The sequence below is a fragment of the Lycorma delicatula genome, chromosome 1, assembly GCF_047948215.1.
Source record: "Lycorma delicatula isolate Av1 chromosome 1, ASM4794821v1, whole genome shotgun sequence".
Classification (NCBI taxonomy): domain Eukaryota; kingdom Metazoa; phylum Arthropoda; class Insecta; order Hemiptera; family Fulgoridae; genus Lycorma; species Lycorma delicatula.
The window spans coordinates 113,547,938-113,567,095 of NC_134455.1; the positions used below are offsets into that span (position 1 = coordinate 113,547,938).

The window sequence follows — 19,158 nt, forward strand, 5'->3', positions numbered from 1 at the left end:
CCTTCCAACTATGCTAATCAAGTTACGCTTGTTGAAGCAATTTGTCAAACCTTACCAAAAAAGGTAAATGTTTTAAATACATCTGTGACAAATTTCCTGTTATCAACCGTCTAACTAAAAGAGGGTGTCTTTACTAGTCCTAACATTAGAAAAATTCTCAAAGATGGTAATTTTGAGAAACAAATGGAAGTTGCAGAAAAAAAATCCTGGGGAGCCTTTAAAGACAAGTTTCTGGGCAATAAGGAGGATCCGAATTTCAAATCAATCGTTGAGAACATGATGCAGAAGTATAAAAATTTAGGCTGTTCCATGAGCTTGAAGGTTCACTTCCTAAATTCATATGTGGAATATTTTCCTGAAAATCTGGGTGTCGTTAGCGAAGAGAGGGTGAGAGATTTCATCAGGATATGAAAGAAATGGAAAGGAGGTATCAGGGAAAATGGACTACTACAATGGTGGCAGATTATTACTGTATGTTATATCGAGATGAACCCTATAGAGAACATAGAAGGAAAAGCTCAAAGCAGAGTATAAGCCTTCCAAGAAACTTTGACACATGGAATAGAATTGTATTTTATGTATTTCATCATTAAGGGTTGGTGAAGAGGAGGAGTGGTTTCCAAAGGCAGGAATTTCCAAAAGGAATCATTTATGATGTATCTCAAAAAATTAATTAAATAAATAAAAATATATTAATTTAAAAATAGGCTTATTTTGTGGCAGTTTTCATTAGAAATTAAGGGGTCAATGACCCCCTGCACTCCTCTTCAGACCATTCAGCTATATAGTTTTAGTTATAAGTATACATAATATAAGCCAAAACAGTGAATATATTATATTAATTTTATAAAAAAAAATGTTTTATATCTATTTTTCTATATCACATTTTTACAATTTTTCAACTTTTTACAAATTATGAAATTTGCGATTGTGAAAAATTCTGGCATGATGAAAAAAATGAAAGGTTATTTTCAAATTCAGCACTAAAAAAATGCATAAGAATCAATTATCAAAAACTACAAACACAACCATCGCAGGCTTATGTAATTATAAATTGTTTTAAACAATTACAACTTTTTAAATAAATGTTAGATTGGTAGTAATAATTTATTAGTAAATGCTATATCGCATATATATTTAAGACTGGGATTTCAGCTCAATCGCAGATGTAGAATGTGCCGTCATAGTATAATCAATTTTAATATGATATTTTCTTGCTTTATTGCACAGTTTATGGTGTTCCCCTTACATTTAAATTACTTTTAGAATTTAAAAAAAATGTATTTATAATGTAATTTAATTTTCTTTTCGTTAATTTCTTCAATAAGTAATTAGTTGTAATAATATATTTTTAGATATATATAAAAAACATTTTTCCGAAAGTTCTGTTGATGTTTCACAGCTAAATAAAACAAGGGTTACAATTCAGTTTATTTATTTTTCTTTCAAATAGTTTTTTTTATAATGATTTTTTTTTGTCTGGGTAACAATAACTGTTAATATCCCATTTGATCTCACAAATCTCTTCTACATACTAATGTATTTATGTGGTATATAGACCTCTCTTCTGTCATTTTGTAGAATGGTTAAAAATGATTGGAATTCTATTATTGGTTTTTCTAATACAAAATAAAAATATCCTTTGTGAAATAAAAAAAAAAAATATTTAGCCAGCTCTTATTGCCTACCATTAACTTAAATTAAACATTGCAAAACACATCAGTGTTTTTAACATTTATTTAATTTATATTATTTAGCAATAATATTTATTGTTTAGTTGTTAATTTAATATTATAAATGTCAAATTATATTATACTCAATGAATGAAATAATTGTATATATTTTGATAAAATCCATTTTACATGAACTTATAATTATCTCCCCATGTTCTGTTTGTTTTCCTTTTCTTTTCTGTGGTGGGCTTTTCTAACAGATCAAATTTATTACACGTAGATGGAAAATAGAACTGAACTTGTATTTTTTTCTATGTCTTTAACATTATGTATCTAGTATCCATACTAGAATTGTATAAAAGTTATAAAAAAATTCATCACCACTGTTTTATATTTTACAATTTTAAATTAATTGTGATGAAAAACTGGTATTCTTTCAGTTTAGTAAGAAATGGGAGCTGTGAGGTAATTTAATTATTTTGCATTTGGTTTTGTTTCTTAGCAAGGGAAGGTGCATTAAAAGAGGAGGAAGATGAAGATGATGATGAAAAAGGAGGGGATGAAACAGAAGAAGGTGAAACAGAAGGAGATGGTGAGGAAGAATCAAAACCTGTGCAGGCACGATCACATGGTGTTACGGTAATTTTTGTTTTTTTTACATCAGATTCTTTATGTATGGCATTACATTATGCCATAAAAATTTGTCATTATATGTAGCAGTAGTGCAGCTAATGTGCTAGAAGCTTCTTTAGTCTGCTATTTTTGACTTTATGTCATAAGTGAACTGAAAATGAGATCCTTTCAGTTACTCTCATATAAAAGCTATCTTATTTTTATATTTATATAATTTTAATACTTAAACTATGTTGTTTTTTTTGTGATTTCACTCATCTTAATATCGTGCTGGAGGTCGTGCTGGATTAGTCTTGATGATGTTCATATCTTTTGAGACACTTAGTAAATCTCTATCATACTAAAACATTTGTATGCTCAGTTGTGTGTGACATATAGTCAATTTTATCAGAAATTATAGGTTTACACAGACTAGGCTTACTCTTACCTTTGTTCTGACAAAAGATATTATTCTAATTATGTTTTGTTGGCATATGCTCTCCGCAACTGCATGATAGTGTATTTTTTTTTACTCGTTTTGCTCTCTTAATCAATTTTGTTTTATCAATACTTTTATTTGTTAAAAGTATAGATATGTTTTGGATGTATATGTTTTGATGTGATATACCAATAATCTATTTTTACCAGATTCTGCTTCATCAGTCTGAACAGAATTCTATAATTACATCAAACAACAAATAACAAAAAGTAAATAAATACTTAAAAATTTAGAAAATATACAATAACAGCCAAAAACTTTGTAATAACAAACTCACTGCCATTGCTGGAATAATGTAAATTTAAAACATCACACATTATGTTCGTAATCATTGTTGCCAACTGCTGCAACCCACTGTCTTTAATTAAAACATCATCTTCAAATACGACCTGGTGGTTCACATTTCATACTTTTGTTTAAATTTATAAATATATCATTTGTCAAGTATATTCTTTTTTTATTATTACAAAATTCCAAAATTTCTAAGATATTTTTACAGTCTGTAAAATTATTATATTGCAACAAATGTTGGCCACATTAGGGGCACACCTCTCTTTCTGATTCTGTAAGCATTGTAATTTTCCATAAACCGTTTTTAAAAGATCTGTTAGTTTTCCAATATAAGTTTTATTACATTATTACATTTAATTTTATATATTCTCATTAAGTCCTCTCCAACATCTTTATTCCTTAAATATTCTATAATGTGGTTAATTGGTTTATATGCTTTTATTCATTTATGTTTATAATATTCATTATTAATCTTTACAATTATTTTATTTGTATAATTATATTCTAAGAAAAAACTGTTATTAACCTCTGTTATTTTCTTGTAATTTTGTTAAACTACCATGGTACTTTATTATTATATTCTGTATTTTGTAAATTTTTTCCTATAATTTTATCATCAAAACCATTTAATACTACTATTTGTTTTATTTCTTTTTTTGAGTATATTTTTATTGGTTTTTTTTTTGTTGTAATGTATAGCTCTAATCATCAGGTTTTTATATGTATTAATTTTCTGTGACCATGGATGATTAGAATTTACATGTATTATTGCAATACTGTTCGGTGTGCGTTTTCTATAAACAGATGCTTGTACAATATTGTTTATGCTTATTTCAATTACAATATCTAAAAAAAATGTATTTTTCTATTATTTTTCATTTCACACGTAAATTTTTAATTTCTTTATAATTATTAAGTTTATTTAAAATTATAAAATGTTCTAAAACTGGATTTAAATGACCAAAATATCATCTGCATATTTTATCCATAACAGTACTCTGTGCTTACATAATACCACGAATTTTAGTACTTCGAAAATCTTGTATAAAAATCTGAGACGTACTTGTATAGTAATTGCAGATATAGGTGATCTCTTTGGTAATCCTTCTGTTTGTGAGTAACAATTGTTCTCATACTCAAAAAAATTTTGGAGAAAAAATATTCCTCCTTGTAATGGTGATCAATGCATTATAATTACCATTTATATTGATGGTTTTCCACACTGCCTATTGGTAGCATCTGCTTACCTTGTCACCCCCACTGTGACCCAACTCTCCTACTTTGCATGACCGTATACAGATACTGCAAAAACTGTATAGAAATTGCACAGTGTGCAAAACATTGCTTACTGTTTTAAACAGTCTGTGAGTGAAAGAGCTTATGTGTGTTTGAACTGAGATCCTATGGTGGGGACTGTATGCTGCGCGTGCAACCTGCTTATATTAATGATAATGAATGTAGTATATTCTGAGGTTTCCTTTATATTATTTCTATTGTTTTATCTACTGGTATATTAGGGTACATATTCATGATATCATAAATTACCATTTTAGTGTTAGAGTTACCTTTATTAGAATTTAACTTATTTATAACTTCATAACCATATTTTACCCTATGTGTATATTCAGGATTCATTTTTGTTCTTAGAGTTTTAGCTATAAAATGTGCATTTGCTGCTTTAAAAATTTATTAATGGTCTTGTAGGATTATTTATTTTATGTAATTTCAGTAATCCAGCAAATTTTAGGGGTGATTGTACATATGGAATATAATCTTGAGTGATAACCTAACTTATTATTGTAATTAAATTTTGGTTTTTATTCAGATATTAAATTCTTTAAAATTTTAAAATATTTGTTTGTAGAGTCTTTTTGCTTTAAAATCATTTTCTTCCATGTAGTTATCCGTAATTAATTGTTCTTTAATTTTTTTAGATTTTGTGATACTGTGTTCTGTTGGTTAGTTGTTACTTTTTGAATTTAATTAGCACAGCTAATTAAATTCAAAATTATTTGGATTTAAAAAAAAGTAATATACTAAATATAAATCACCAAAACACAGTAATGAATATTACGTCAAGAACATTACAATTGATATAGAATACAATATTGATGAAATGGATAATTTTGATAAGACTCAAATAAGAAACATAATTAGTCATAATATAGAAAATAAAATAAAAAAACAAAACATAAATAATAAACAAATGATTACAAATACGAGGTTATCAAATTAAAAAAATAAACTTAATGATAATGTACTATTATAAAAATCAGATAAAAACTAATACATCAATTATTATGCTTAAAGACAAATGTAAAGAACTTATGAGTAATATCATTGAAGGTAAAATTTAAAAAAAATAAAAAGACCCAACAAACAAATATTTAAGAATTATAAAACATTTAATATCTAAATATAAACTGATAATTACAATAAATTCTTTTTGACCTTTAATAAATTTAAAAATAGCACCTGCATATTTCATAGCTAAAATAGTTAGAATAAAAACGAATCTTTACTGTAAACACTCAAAAATTGTAATTTATAATATCATTAACATGTACCATAATATACCAATTGACAAAACAGAAGAAATAATAAAAGTTAGAAAATGAAACTCCAGAATACATTAACACATATTATGAGTATGAGAATAATTGTTATTCTCCAATAGGCTTACCAATGGGATCACCTATTTCTGATGTTATGTCTGAATTATAAAAAAATTTAAAAATAAAAGAGTTCGTGGCATATTAAATACACACCAAATATTGTGGATAAGATAAGATAAGTAAATGATGTTTTATTCATATATAATGCAACTATAAATAACAAACATTTGATCACTTTACATTAATTTAACACCTACAATAAGAATTTAAAATTTACAAATGAAATAGAAAAAACAAAAAAAATACATTTTTTAGGTATAGAAATGTAACTAAACATAAACAATGTAATAGAAACATGAGTTTATAGAAAACCCACAACAAATAATATTAAAACATATTTAAATTCTAACCACCCATGGTCACAAAAAATTAATTCATATAAAAACATGATATTTAGAGCTGTTCATTATATAAAAAACAGTGAAAATAAACTAAAAAAAAAAACTCCAAACAATTGTAGGACTTTCCGGTCACCAATACTGCTAAAGCTGTGTTCCAGGTAAGCCCTACAATTCTGGGTTGTTTCTGATACACGGCTTACATGCACAACTTAATTTGAAATATTTTATTTAAATACAGTATTTTTTTGTTTATTTAATTCAGTGATTGTAACTAAAACATGCACGCATACTGTATTTTATTTGCACAAGTGTAGCAGTACTGGTGGTGACAGTCAGCTTTAATTAAACTTATGTAATTTCACAACTTACATAGAACAAATTTTGCTTTTATGGTCGATAGCTGCAAGGCTTAATGCACCAGGTACTGAGCAATCGGGCAATCGATAATGAGACCCAGCCAGACTGAGTTACTTTTTTCACACTTTAAACATGATTCATTTATTTAATTGTACCTTTCCCTTATGACGTCACAATGTAGCAGATGACTACAACTGTACACCTGTGCCACCAACTTTTGAACTATTTACTAAATGAAATAGAATAAATAATTAATACTTTAGTGTAAAAAATAATTTGGTTGGCAGTCCTGTGGAATTTCAAATTTCCTGGTCCAAGAGGACGAAGGAAAAATAATTTCCCACAGGGAAAAAGGGAAAATCCAAGGTGGCAGATTGTGTCACTAGCACTACTTGTGGTGACAGAAGGTACTATTGATGCAGTATTCCCACATAGCCACTAGTTTAGAGCATTTTTTGGGGTGGGGGTGCAATTTTGCAAATATTGTTATTTTTTAATTTTGAACAAATGTGGCTAAGAAAAATACGACCTTAATTAGGCGAAATCTCAAGATACTTTTTTTGTAAGATTGTCCTTTAACATTTTGAAATATGTACTTTGAAGTATGTATTTTTCTGTAAAAAATGTATATGTATTATTCATATATTATTCTATTCCATACTCTGCCGTTTACTCTCCAGTTCGTAATGATGAATCCACGTTTCGTCACCAGTGATGATTCTGTCTAAGAAGATGTCCCGTTCATTACCATAGCGATCCAAATGTTTTTGGCGGTTGTCCAAGTGCGTTTGTTTATGCCACTGTATGAGTTGTTTTGGGACCCATCTTGCATAGACTTTACGAAACCCAAGTCTGTTGTGGATGATTTTGTAGGCAGAACCATGATTAATTTGCATGATGTGCCACTTCATGGATAGTTACTCGTCTGTCTAAGAAAACCATGTCATGTGCACGCTCAATGTTTTCCTCATTTGTGGCAGTAAACAGTCGTCCGGCTCCTTCGTCGTGCGTAACACTTTTGTGACCATTTTTTGAATTTTTCAATCCATTCGTAGACACTCCGTTGTGGTAACACACTGTTCCTGTACTGTCCCCTACCGAAAGTCTTCGATGAATTTTGGCCCCTGATACCTTCCGACCACAATAAACAGATCGCTGAATGTTGCTCTTCTTTGGTACAAACAGAAAGCTGAGCAGCCATGGTTAATGGCAGGGTAGAGATAATGGAACTAACCTAGTAGCATCAAACCTGCACAGACATAACAACAATTAAACCACGCATGCTTCATCTACACAACATGACAGTACTACCAGCATAAACAAAAATATCACTAAATTGCAGATAATAATTGACTTACCCTCATATGTGTAATTTTAATTCTCTTCCAGAGTTTTATTTTATTTAGTACTGGTTTTGTTTATGTATTAATTTTAAATTTTATGGAATTAAAATTATTTTATTAAGTGACAATTTTATTTTAACACTTCTACTTTTTATTTGTTACTTCTTTTGCTTAGTGCTTTGCTCTGATTTACATCAGTGGTTTACCTCGATCCTTCTATGCAGATGTCTGGCTAGTTCCTTCTTTATTTGTAGAATAACAATTAGTTATAATTATGTACTGAACTAAATAAAGTAGTTATTTATTTATAATTTGCATGAATATAGTGGCTTTCATCCAAAAAACAGTTTGCAATCTGTATTAAATAATTTTGAACTTTTGAATATATTTTACCTGGACAAGTTGTAAACTACCTGATTCTACCCTGATGAGTAGGTTGTACTTTTTTCCCCCCCACCCTATCCCTTTTCAATATACTTGATGTCTTTTCATCATTGCTTCTGGGGTATACGTCTTAAACAGAGGCCAGTGATAGAGTATGGAAGATATGGAAAGAGCAGGATGACTGAACATGTTGATTAATGGCATTGTGGTGAACAGAGTGAGCACATTATTCGAGAAGATTGTTGTATTGGTGAACAGCAATTGGAGGAACTGCTGCTATACATCTCAAAAAGCAGTGGGCACAATATTCTGAGTGGATGCTTATGAAACATGTTATGCATTGTTGAATGGTATTTAATATCTGGCAAAGATTTGTTGGCTCGTTACAAGAAGGAAGGAAGATGTTTTTTGGATAATTTGGTAACTGTTGATAATTTGTGAATGTTTCACTATGACCCTAATATGAAATAACAAAGCTCCCAATGGAAGTCAACTTCTTCACCATCTGTGGAAAGAAATTAAGCTGTATTTAGCATGAGTCAAATCATGATAATCGTCTTTTTTGATTAGGATTCATTTACTAACATCAGGAACATCAGGTAAGTATAGAGAATGCAGCAAATTCTACCTCGTACATCAATATGCTGTAGATAATGCTGACTCACTTTGGAATAAAATGCTCTTGGGAAAAAATTGAGCAATTTCTGTTTAATTGCGATAATGGACACTTGCCGCTCACATAACAAATTTTTGAATGGAAAAAATTAAAACTATTCCTTATCCACCATACAGCACAGATCTATCTCCATGTGATTTCAGGCTGTTTCCAGAGGTGAAGAATGTAAAAGAGCAATAATTTGAGACAAATGTAGAGGTCAAAAGCTGTGGAGGAAAAATGGTGTAAAGTGTGTTTGAAAGTTGGCCTGGATTTTGTGTTTGAAAGTGTTCAAGCACAGGACACAGTATGTTGCACTTATAGGAATCTATTTTGAAAAAGAACATGTAAATGCAAATTCAGAATAAAGTTTTTTGAACTACAGCTGTTGTATTTTTGAACCACCCTCATAATAGCAGAATGTATAGAATATTACACTTCATGATTTACCCATTCATTTATCTAAAAATAGGAAGTGTGCTTATAGTGTTAGAAAAGTTGTTAGCAAAATGTGTGTACCCTATACATTTTATATTAAAAATTGCAAAAATAATGAAATAAATGTCATTTGATTAGGTTGAATTCAGTATAGTCTTAAGTAAGTACAAGAACTTTTGCTATTCTTATTTGCAAAGGAAGGTCAGAAGAGTGTGATATAAATGTAAATTATTTATTTACTTAATTTCTGAAGTACATCACTGAGGACAGAGAGGTTCTGAAAAGACTTGTTTTTATTTGGCAAGGTGTAGTGTAAAGTATCAATTTGACTAATTATTTCCAGGTAGAAAATAGTGCACAGGATTCTATGGCAGATGGTGCATTTCAAGATATGTATTCACGAGTTAAACGCCCTAGACCTACTCGTAGGGATATGTATCAAATAAAGACACGCAATGCAAGGGAGGCAAAGTCTGGTAAGTTTACCTAAACCAATTAATGTAAATTGCTTACTAAAAATCTGTATTTATTTCTAATCTGGTATTTCTTAACAGAAGATAACTCTAATGTTATGATTACACTGTTTTAGAATGTATTTCGATAGTGTGTTTCTTAAATTGTCATTAGTTTCTCTAGTCTTGATATTTCTTTCTAGATAATTCGATCAGAATTGTGTATAGGTGTGTTATACACAATTGAAATCTTGTTACATGTAATAGCCCAGCCTCTGTCCTACTATAGAATAATTGAGTATGATCAACAGAGCCTATGGTATATCATTCTGTCATTTCATCAAATATCACATGCAATTGGATTATGAAGGGTTATTTATGAAAAATTTAAGTTTCAGAAAAATTTTTATTATTTTTTTTAATAGGTCTATATTCAATGAAAAAATCAAAATGACTTTTCTAACTAACAGAAATTGAGTTCTACAGTCATGTATGTTTGATACCCTTTTAAACTATTACAAATATAGATATCAGTTAGTTTAAAATCGCTTAACTAAAGTATAGTTAGAGGTATAAAGTAAAAATCGCTTAACTAAAGTATAGTTAGAGGTATAAAGTAGTAGAGTATTCATTTTTCATTTACTGTTTTATTCAGTAGAAGAAATTTTATTCAAATCAATTTTTTTTTACTAACTTCAGTTTGTAATTTATGCAGGAATTATATAAAAAAATGAAACAGTTAAATAAATGACATGAGGGCAATTGAGGGTGTTAAAGCCAACATTACAGTTATCTTTTATATTAAAAAAAATTGTCTAATAAGTTAATCTTATGTGTCTTATTTACTTTTGGTATCTTAAAAGGGAGTGATAGCAAAAATGTATAAATTTTGTAGAACACGGAACCTACATGATATTGAAAATCTAAAAAAATGAGAATGATCTGTAAATTTTGCGCAGCATGAGGAATATTTTGTTCAAGCTGAATTGGCATGCAGACATAAGATGTGGTATTGATGTAAGCCACTTATTATCACCTCTCACTTTGTAGGAACACTCACAACTGTATGCTATCCTACCCTATGCGTTATGAATAATTTCACTATATTTGTGTAGTTTACCCTAACTGTTGTTGTAATCTGTTATTCAGAATGAATGATAAAATTTTACTGTTACAATTTCTTTGTACAAACAAATGACATTTTCATGAATTTTTGAAATTATGAAATTTTACTTTCTGTGTGTGTACTTGTGTGTGTGAACCTGTAACAATTTAGATTGTATCACAAGTGTTTTTTCTGTTTTCTGTAGCCTTTATCATTACATTTTATTGAATTTTTTTATGTGAAATAATTTAATTTACACCTGAAGTAACAATATTAGGCATTAAAAGTAACTTACTAATTTCATATTGAAATTTTAAAAATGAGAAAATGTTTAGTGATTATTTTGTACCTATTATTATTATTATTTTTTTAATTAAGTATATATTAATTCTTTAAAACTATTTCACCATTACATCCTAGAAAAAGGTAAATGTGAAATATGGCAAAGCTGTTGTGAAACAATCAGTTAATTTTGGCAGTAGTGGTGAATTGCAGAATGATTCCCCTCATTTCACTGTTTTTAGTCCATTTCTACCTAAGACTTATCACTTGTTTGTATATGTGACATAATAATAATGATCCGATCTGTATTTTACTTTGATGATATAAAGCCATGCTTTAATATTCTCACTAGAATGTAGTGCTAAATATTTTGTGACTTTCTTTTTGTTACTATTTTTTTATATCAAAAATGGAGTGTGATTAATAATAAGGGTGGAAAATTTTGAATGTGGCCTGTAATAATTTAAACTGTAATATACTAATCATAATATACCTCATCCAATTTTGATGGAGAGAAACAATTTTTTTTTAGTCTAAGAACAAATAAAGATATTAAACTGTTGGTTATTAAACCAAGGGTTATTTTGATTTTTTTTATGAATTGCTATTAGATGTAGATTTTCTATATATGATGTTTCAGCTTGTTGTCCTTGTTTATTTTGATATTGACATCTAAATAATTTAACATTCTATTATCTATTTCAAATGTGATTGTAAATTTTCATTATAAGAATATAAAAAATTTAAATTCACATTTGAAATAGATAATAGAATGTTAAATTATTTACTATAATGAAATATTGAAATAAACAAAGACAACCAAATTGAAATATTAGTAAAAAAATCATAAAGAATCAGATCGCCCTTGGTCTAATAATATTAACACATACAGAAGTGATTAATAGAGCAATCAAATGCATCAACCTGCATAATAACAAAGAAAATTAAATAATGAAATAAACATCATAAAACTTGTAGCAGTTGAAAATATGATACTACTTTAATTAATAATATATATATAAAAAATAATTATCAAAACACAATAGCAAAATAACTATTCTACAACCAGTACATAAGACATAAAAAAGTGAAAGTATATACATAAAGTATTTATATGCTAATAATATCATTGAAAATATACTAAAACTTATAAATAAAGAAATATTTCAATCAGCGTACAAATATAATAACCATATAATAAAATATTTAAAAACAAAAACAATAATGATAATAAGAAAATAAACAATCTGTGTGGAATTTATCAAATTAAATATAATGATTGTGATTATTTACATATATAGGAAAAAGAAATAGATCCTTTAAAACAAAATTTCTTGAAATTATAGAAATTACAAAAATAATAAATTAGGTTTATCTGTTATGGCTAACCATTTGATAAATGATAAATATTGTATTTCTTATATTAACACAAATTTAGAGATATTAGAAATTAATAAAGATTATATAAAATTAAATTTATTAGAAAAATATTAAATATATAAATAGAAACAAAATTTAAATTTAATAAACCATCAGACAGTGTTTGATGGAGACGGTCGTATAAAAACTGCAATAAATTGCAGCATTCTTATAAATTATTATGCAATTTTCATTATTTTAGTATTTTTATTATGATTAAATTATTTCAATCATGACTGAGGATGCAGGATCCCACAAAAGTATTTCAATGGAAAAATTAAGGTAAGATATCTCTTATTTCAATATTCTGTACAAGGTGGTTTATTTTATAGAATTTAAATATATATATTTATTTTTTAAATTCAAATAATTTATCAATATATTTAACACTACTAATTAAATTAAAAAAAATAATTTAACCACCAAAACGCAGTAACAGAAAAAATTACAAAACTAATACCAGTAGTTTACTTTCTTGGGATCTCACATCATCAGTCTGTATATATATATAAAACTGAAAACTATAGAAAACATAAACACACTAATGACCACAAAATTTTTAACACAACTCCACTTCCATTACTGGGATGATGTAAATTTAAATTGTCATACATCTTCTGTTTGTAATCATAGTAACCAACTGCTATAACCCATTATGTCTTAAATTAAAAGATCATCTTCAAATACGATCTGGTGGTTCATCAGTCATTCTTTTCTTTAAAATTATAAAAATAATATTTCTCAAGTATATTAATTTTTTGTTATTAAATTTTTTTTCAATCTGCGATACTACGGTTATTTAGCAACAAATGGTCGGCCACATTTGACACACATATTTTCCTCTTTCTGTAAGCATTGTAATATTCTGTAAATCTTTTTTAAAAGATTTGTTAATTGTACCAATTTAAATAATTTTTTAAGGTGCCAATATAAATTTTATTACATTCAATTACATTTAACTTTGTGTATTCGTTTTAAGTTTTCTCCATCATCTTTATTATTGTTGTTATTCCTTAAGTATTTTATAACAGGCTATTTTTTTTATATGCTTTTTTATAATTTTTTTTTCATATACATTAATAATTTTTTCTATTATTTTTTTTGTATAATTGTATTCTAGGAAAAAACTATTAATCTCTTTGTTATCTTTTTGTAATTTCATAAAACTATATTATGGTGGTTTTTTATTATACTATTTTTTTAACAGACATTTTCTGTAATTTTATCATCAAAATCATTAAATACAGCTGTTTGTTATATTTCATCTATTCCTTTTTTGAGTTTATTTTCATTGTTTTTTTAATAATATGTAGCTCTAAAAATCAGGTTTCTGTATGTATTAATTTTTTGTAACCATGGGTGATTAGAATTTACATGTATTGTACTATTTGTTGTGGGTTTTCTATAAACGTGTTTCTATAATATTGTTTATGTTTATTTCAATTACAATGTCAAAAAAAAAAAGTATTTCTGTTATTTTCCATTTATATATAGAAGATTTCTGTTGATTACAAAAAGTTTATGTAAAAAAAAAAAATTATTTCGACTATATGAAAAAAAAAAATAGCTTAGGTTAGAATTGTTCTGTTTAAAAATAAATCTTTCAATTGAACTTATAAAATAAATATTCAAAAAATTATATTTATATAATAGTATATGTTTAGAAGAAAAAGTAAATAATTGAGAAAACAATTTGCCTAATAGAGAAAGCATTTACCTGATACTTTTCATCAGGAAAAAGTAGAAATGAACTGCGCTGTCCTGCTATGTAAATATTTTGTTTTCCATATTTATACTTTGAGTAATATACTGTATTAATAAAATATTCCTAATTTGCTGACCCCTACTGTGTTTGTAAGAAGCAGATAAAAAATGTTCATAACAGTGTGGAAAAAGGAAAGGGTAATATTTTTGTACTTATAGTACAAAAGTACTACAAGTTTTATGCAATAGAAAGTTTTTATTAGTTATTTACTTTTTATGGTTGTATTAATCATATTCTTTGTTTAAATAAAAATATTTTTAAAATATCTATTTACTAGCTTTTATCTGCGGCTTCGCTCACAGTGAACCAAATACGTGAGCAACTATGTCATGTCGATCAGTGGCTTTTTGCCTGGGCATTAGCTCTTTAGTTACATCCTGCTACGAAGGATTACAGGTAAAAGTTACAAAGAGGTCAGGCCTGCCGTAAGTTCGTACGTAAGCGAAAGCGTCTTGAGTGTATTCATGCAGATAACGGGGACTGTTCACAAAAGTAGAAGGCAGAATAACCAACTTGCCTATGTTGTTAGGTCTAATATTACCATCTGGGTTAATCGCATCTTGTAGTTGAATGTAATTTTCAGCTCGTAATTTCATCTGGTTTATAGAAATGTAACGAAGACGTTCGTTCTCTACTTTAATATACATATCTACCAAGAATTGATGAAAAAGTTGCCTTGACCGCGTAAAGAGATTGAAAAGATGCTCTCGAAGCATCATGTGATACGCATAAAAATCCATGCAGAAAACTTTTTTATTGGGAACTGGCTATCTTGTTGTTGGATTAATGACTGGAATATTGAAATGATATCCTGGCTCACCTTTACTGAAAATTAACGGGTACTGCAAAGCATCATAAAATTGATGAGTATCGGCTACACGTTTCAGCGTATTATCATGTGCCCGTAACACTATGTCTCGTGGAGAGCATGGGTCTCCAGTAACCAAAACAGCAACTTCATTGGTCATTGGCGCATAATAACGCCTCTCATGGAACACTTTAAATATAGAGTTTTCAAAGGCTCCTCTGGTTCACCAAGTAAAAGAAGCGAAACTTTACCACTGGAACAGCACATTCCAGCAGTTTCATCTTTCCATTTCAAAGCATCGTAATGCTGACTTTTTTATTCATTGAGCCAATACCAATTAAAGAATGCTTATGATATTCAAGTGAAGGATCATATTGAAATTCAGAATTATTAAATACAGACAAATTGTTACGCATGAAATTTCGACGGCGTGCAATTTGCCTTTCTGCATGAACGATTCTTCTCGCCTGCGATTGTTCTGGAGTTTCTCCCGCTCATGTAGCTGCCTGCTGTTCAGCTTGTCTTTCTAAACGAATTTGTGTTTGAATTGGCGTTTCAGCTGCACTTAAGGTATTGGCGTTCAGCTTGCTCATCTAACTTTTGTCTCTGAGAAGTTGTTTCATCAGCCCTCAAAGCACATTGTCGCCTCGCTTGTTGTTGTCGTCTCAGTTCTGCGTGAGCGGAAGATTCTTGAGTTCGAGCAACTTTTGCCACCCGGGCCTGTGTTGAATCCCTGGACAGGTTAGATTTGCGCTTCCGAGGCATTTTAGAAAAAAACAGTAAAAACTGAAAATAGCGTTAGAAGTAAAACAATAAACAGGCACCTAACCTCAAAAACTGGAAAAGTTTTAGTATTGGTTAGAAGTGACAGAAGAATAACAATAAATATAGAAGGATTCGAAACAGCAGATGCACTATACTCAATTGAATAGTGACTTGACCGTTGGTATTACAGTGTTGGATTGGCACTTTATTTTATTTACTTACTGGAACGCCAGATGGCGTTGAATTTGGTCAAATTTTTTGTCGGACGATCATACCTACCAATATAAATATTTTTACCCTTCTGAAAAAATATTGTTTTTTTTTTTTTTTTTTTTACTAAAAAGTGCTCTGTGTCCTTCGCAATACCTTTGAGAATATGTGTACGAAGTTTCATGATGATCGGTTGAGTAGTTTCTGCATGAAAGCGTAACAAACAAACAAACTCGCATTCACATTTATATTATTAGTAAGGATTATTAAATTAGCACCTTCAAAAATTATTGTTTTGCACTGTTTTTAATAAACATTTTATTATGGATATGTATTATATAAATATATTTTTAAGTATATTAAATATGTTATTTAAGCTTTAAAAAATTGTTTTTGTTATTATTTTAGTACATTCCAGTTCATCAGATGAAAGCTCATCTGAAGATAGAGGTGTTTCTAGAGGTAGAGAGAGAAATTTAAGAGTTGAAGCACGTAAATATCATTTGCGTAAGACGAAGCCTACTGTTGACCGGTTTGTACCAGGTAATTATTACTTTTTTTAATTTTATTAATTGTTCATCAAAATTAATTTTTAAAATAAAAAAATAAGTTTCCAACACTATATTGCCGTTAGAGAATTCATTTATAAATTTACTTAAAAATGCAGTAATGTACAATATTACTGCACATCACATACTTAGTCATGAATTACCATAGAACTAAATGTAACTCCTGCTTCTAATCATGGTGATGGTGATGATTAGAAGCAGGAGTTACATTTAGTTCTATGGTAATTCATGACTGAGAAATACACTGCTTTTGGCTCTATTATTTAATGTTAGGCACCAGTATATTATTTATTTTTTAGACGTTTGTGGTCAGTAATTAACTTTTGAAGTACCACAAATTATATGATTGAATTTTATCAGAAAATTTCTTTTAAAAATCAGTTTATTTGTAAGTTTTAATCATTTATTTTACTTAATGTTTTGAAGTGTTAATTTGAAACGAGTCTCTGTTAGAGTTGCAGTTGGTTAAGAATTAAGGTAATTAAGAATTAAATAAAATGTTTGCTACTACTCCAGAATTTTTTAATAAATTTTGATTAATGTTATTAGTTAAATTATCTATCCCTGTGTTTTTCATATATGAGGTGAGCTGGAAGTCTCTTTAGTTCTGATAGGATAGGTGCAGCTTACCTTCTATGAATCTGAAATGTCTGTGTGGGTTCCACCATGTTCAAAGCACAGCTGTATGCACCTCCATGTCTAGTTGTTCATGTGCATATCAGGGGTGATCATTTCAAATACTGACTGAACAGCGTCTTTCAGGTGCTCATTGTTGATGTATCTGCGTTTTTGGATCTCTTCTTCTACAAAACACCCCCCAGAGTGCATTGTCAGGTGTGGTGAGGTCAGGGTTGGCTGGTTAAGGCAATGGAGCCAGTACCTTTTCTGACACATCTGATCAAGTGATTTGGAAAAAATTTCATTGAGGTGTCTGCAGACATTTAAAGCAAAATGTGGGGGAGCACTGTCTTTGTAAAGCGTAATGGTGTCAACAATCTCTTTTGCCATTAATTCTGGAAGCAACCACTCATCGATCATTCACAGATGACTGTGTTGATTAGCTGCACCATTGAAAATAATGACTTAAGGAGAAGTTCAGCTGCGTGGCAGCTCAATTCATAACATGAGGTGGATGTTGTTCGATATCCTCAAATAAGTGAGAATTGTCTTTTGAAAAAAAAAAATCTTGATGACGAGAGCTTTGATAAATTATATACTCATCTGAAAACATGTCTTTCTTTTTATCATTTGCTCTCAGAAAGCATTCAAGCAATAAACATGTCAACTCATTAACTGTGGCTGCACAAAAACATTTAACTTTCAAGTACATCTGCTTATGGTCTCGCATTACCAATCTTGGAATGCCTAACCCTGCAGAACATTTGCACATTGAATTTCATCAGTGATCGTTTAATTGATGCCTCCACGGTACCACATATCTCAACTTGAGTGCTTACCTCCCACTGCGTGGTACATCAAGAAGACTTCCCATTGCAAACGCCTTCTTCCATGACAGTAACATTTGTGTTGATAATGAAGATTTCCCAAAATGCACAAAGAAGTCATTCATAAAGTTCTCCAGTTTTTACCAGTGTGTGGATGTTTATGGACCCACACACAAGCTAACAAATGCTCTTTGACAGTAAATGCACCTGTATCCACCATTGTTCCTCACTCAACTACAGCTAAAGTCATCTCATCACAAATGAACACACTGAATAATCCCCACCATGGCTTATCCTCCTCATCTTTTCCAGTAGCAGTGAGAATTGACAGCAGTAGAGTCCAGTTAAGTTGGATTTATTACAGTGTAAAGGAACTTCCTGCCCAGCCATTTATTTTTTTGAAGTTATGTGAAATTTAACTAATGCTCTAAAGAAAAAGCTTATTCTATCAACTGTGCTGTTTTAATAAAGATGTTTAATCAATTATTAGTGTTATAATAGTAATAAAAGCTATTTTAGTAGTTTAGTACTGAGCATTAAATGTTGGGGTTTCTGAATGATTGTAAGCAACAATATTTCTGTTATAGGATAGCATAATTTGCAGAACTATTCTTAGTAATCTCAGTTCAGGAAGTAGAGGAATTTTGTCATAGAATTCTTATAAAGGCACAGCTACAACATATGTATTTATGGTATGATATGCATTTGTAAATGTACTTTTATATCTCAAACCAACATAAATGTACATGTTGGATATAAAAGGATAAAAAAACTCTTGTTTTATTGCTCTCATGTGTTACATTGTATTTCAATTGAGATTGTGTTGTTTATTGTAAGTATAAATATTTAATTTGTGTAGAAGTTGCTGTTTCTCGCTCAAGAGCCCTCCGAGAAGCATTATGTGGTTCAGTAAGGAGACGGACATTAAGGCATCGTGCTTCATCATCATCCAGCTCAAGTGATAACTCAGACAGACATTTTGATCGTAAAAAGCCAAAAACACGATCCAGGTAAACAATTTATTTCTTCTTTTAAATTTTTGTTCAATTGTTATACAAAAATTTATATTA

At 29.2% G+C, this 19,158-nt stretch overlaps 1 protein-coding gene across 5 annotated transcripts in view; it reads left to right on the forward strand.

Annotated features, from left to right (window-relative positions):
- The window catches only part of LOC142321352 (ATPase family AAA domain-containing protein 2B-like), a 189,627-nt gene that overhangs the window by 39,199 nt on the left and 131,270 nt on the right, over positions 1-19,158 (forward strand). For all 5 annotated transcript variants that reach the window (XR_012755606.1, XM_075359372.1, XM_075359383.1 and 2 more), the window contains exons 6-9: positions 2,176-2,312; positions 9,612-9,744; positions 16,483-16,617; positions 18,948-19,098. Coding sequence is in view for 4 of the 5 variants with exons in the window: in XM_075359372.1 (XP_075215487.1) it covers positions 2,176-2,312; positions 9,612-9,744; positions 16,483-16,617; positions 18,948-19,098 (556 nt within the window). In the remaining variant the exon portion in view is untranslated. The remainder of the gene's footprint in view (positions 1-2,175; positions 2,313-9,611; positions 9,745-16,482; positions 16,618-18,947; positions 19,099-19,158) is intronic.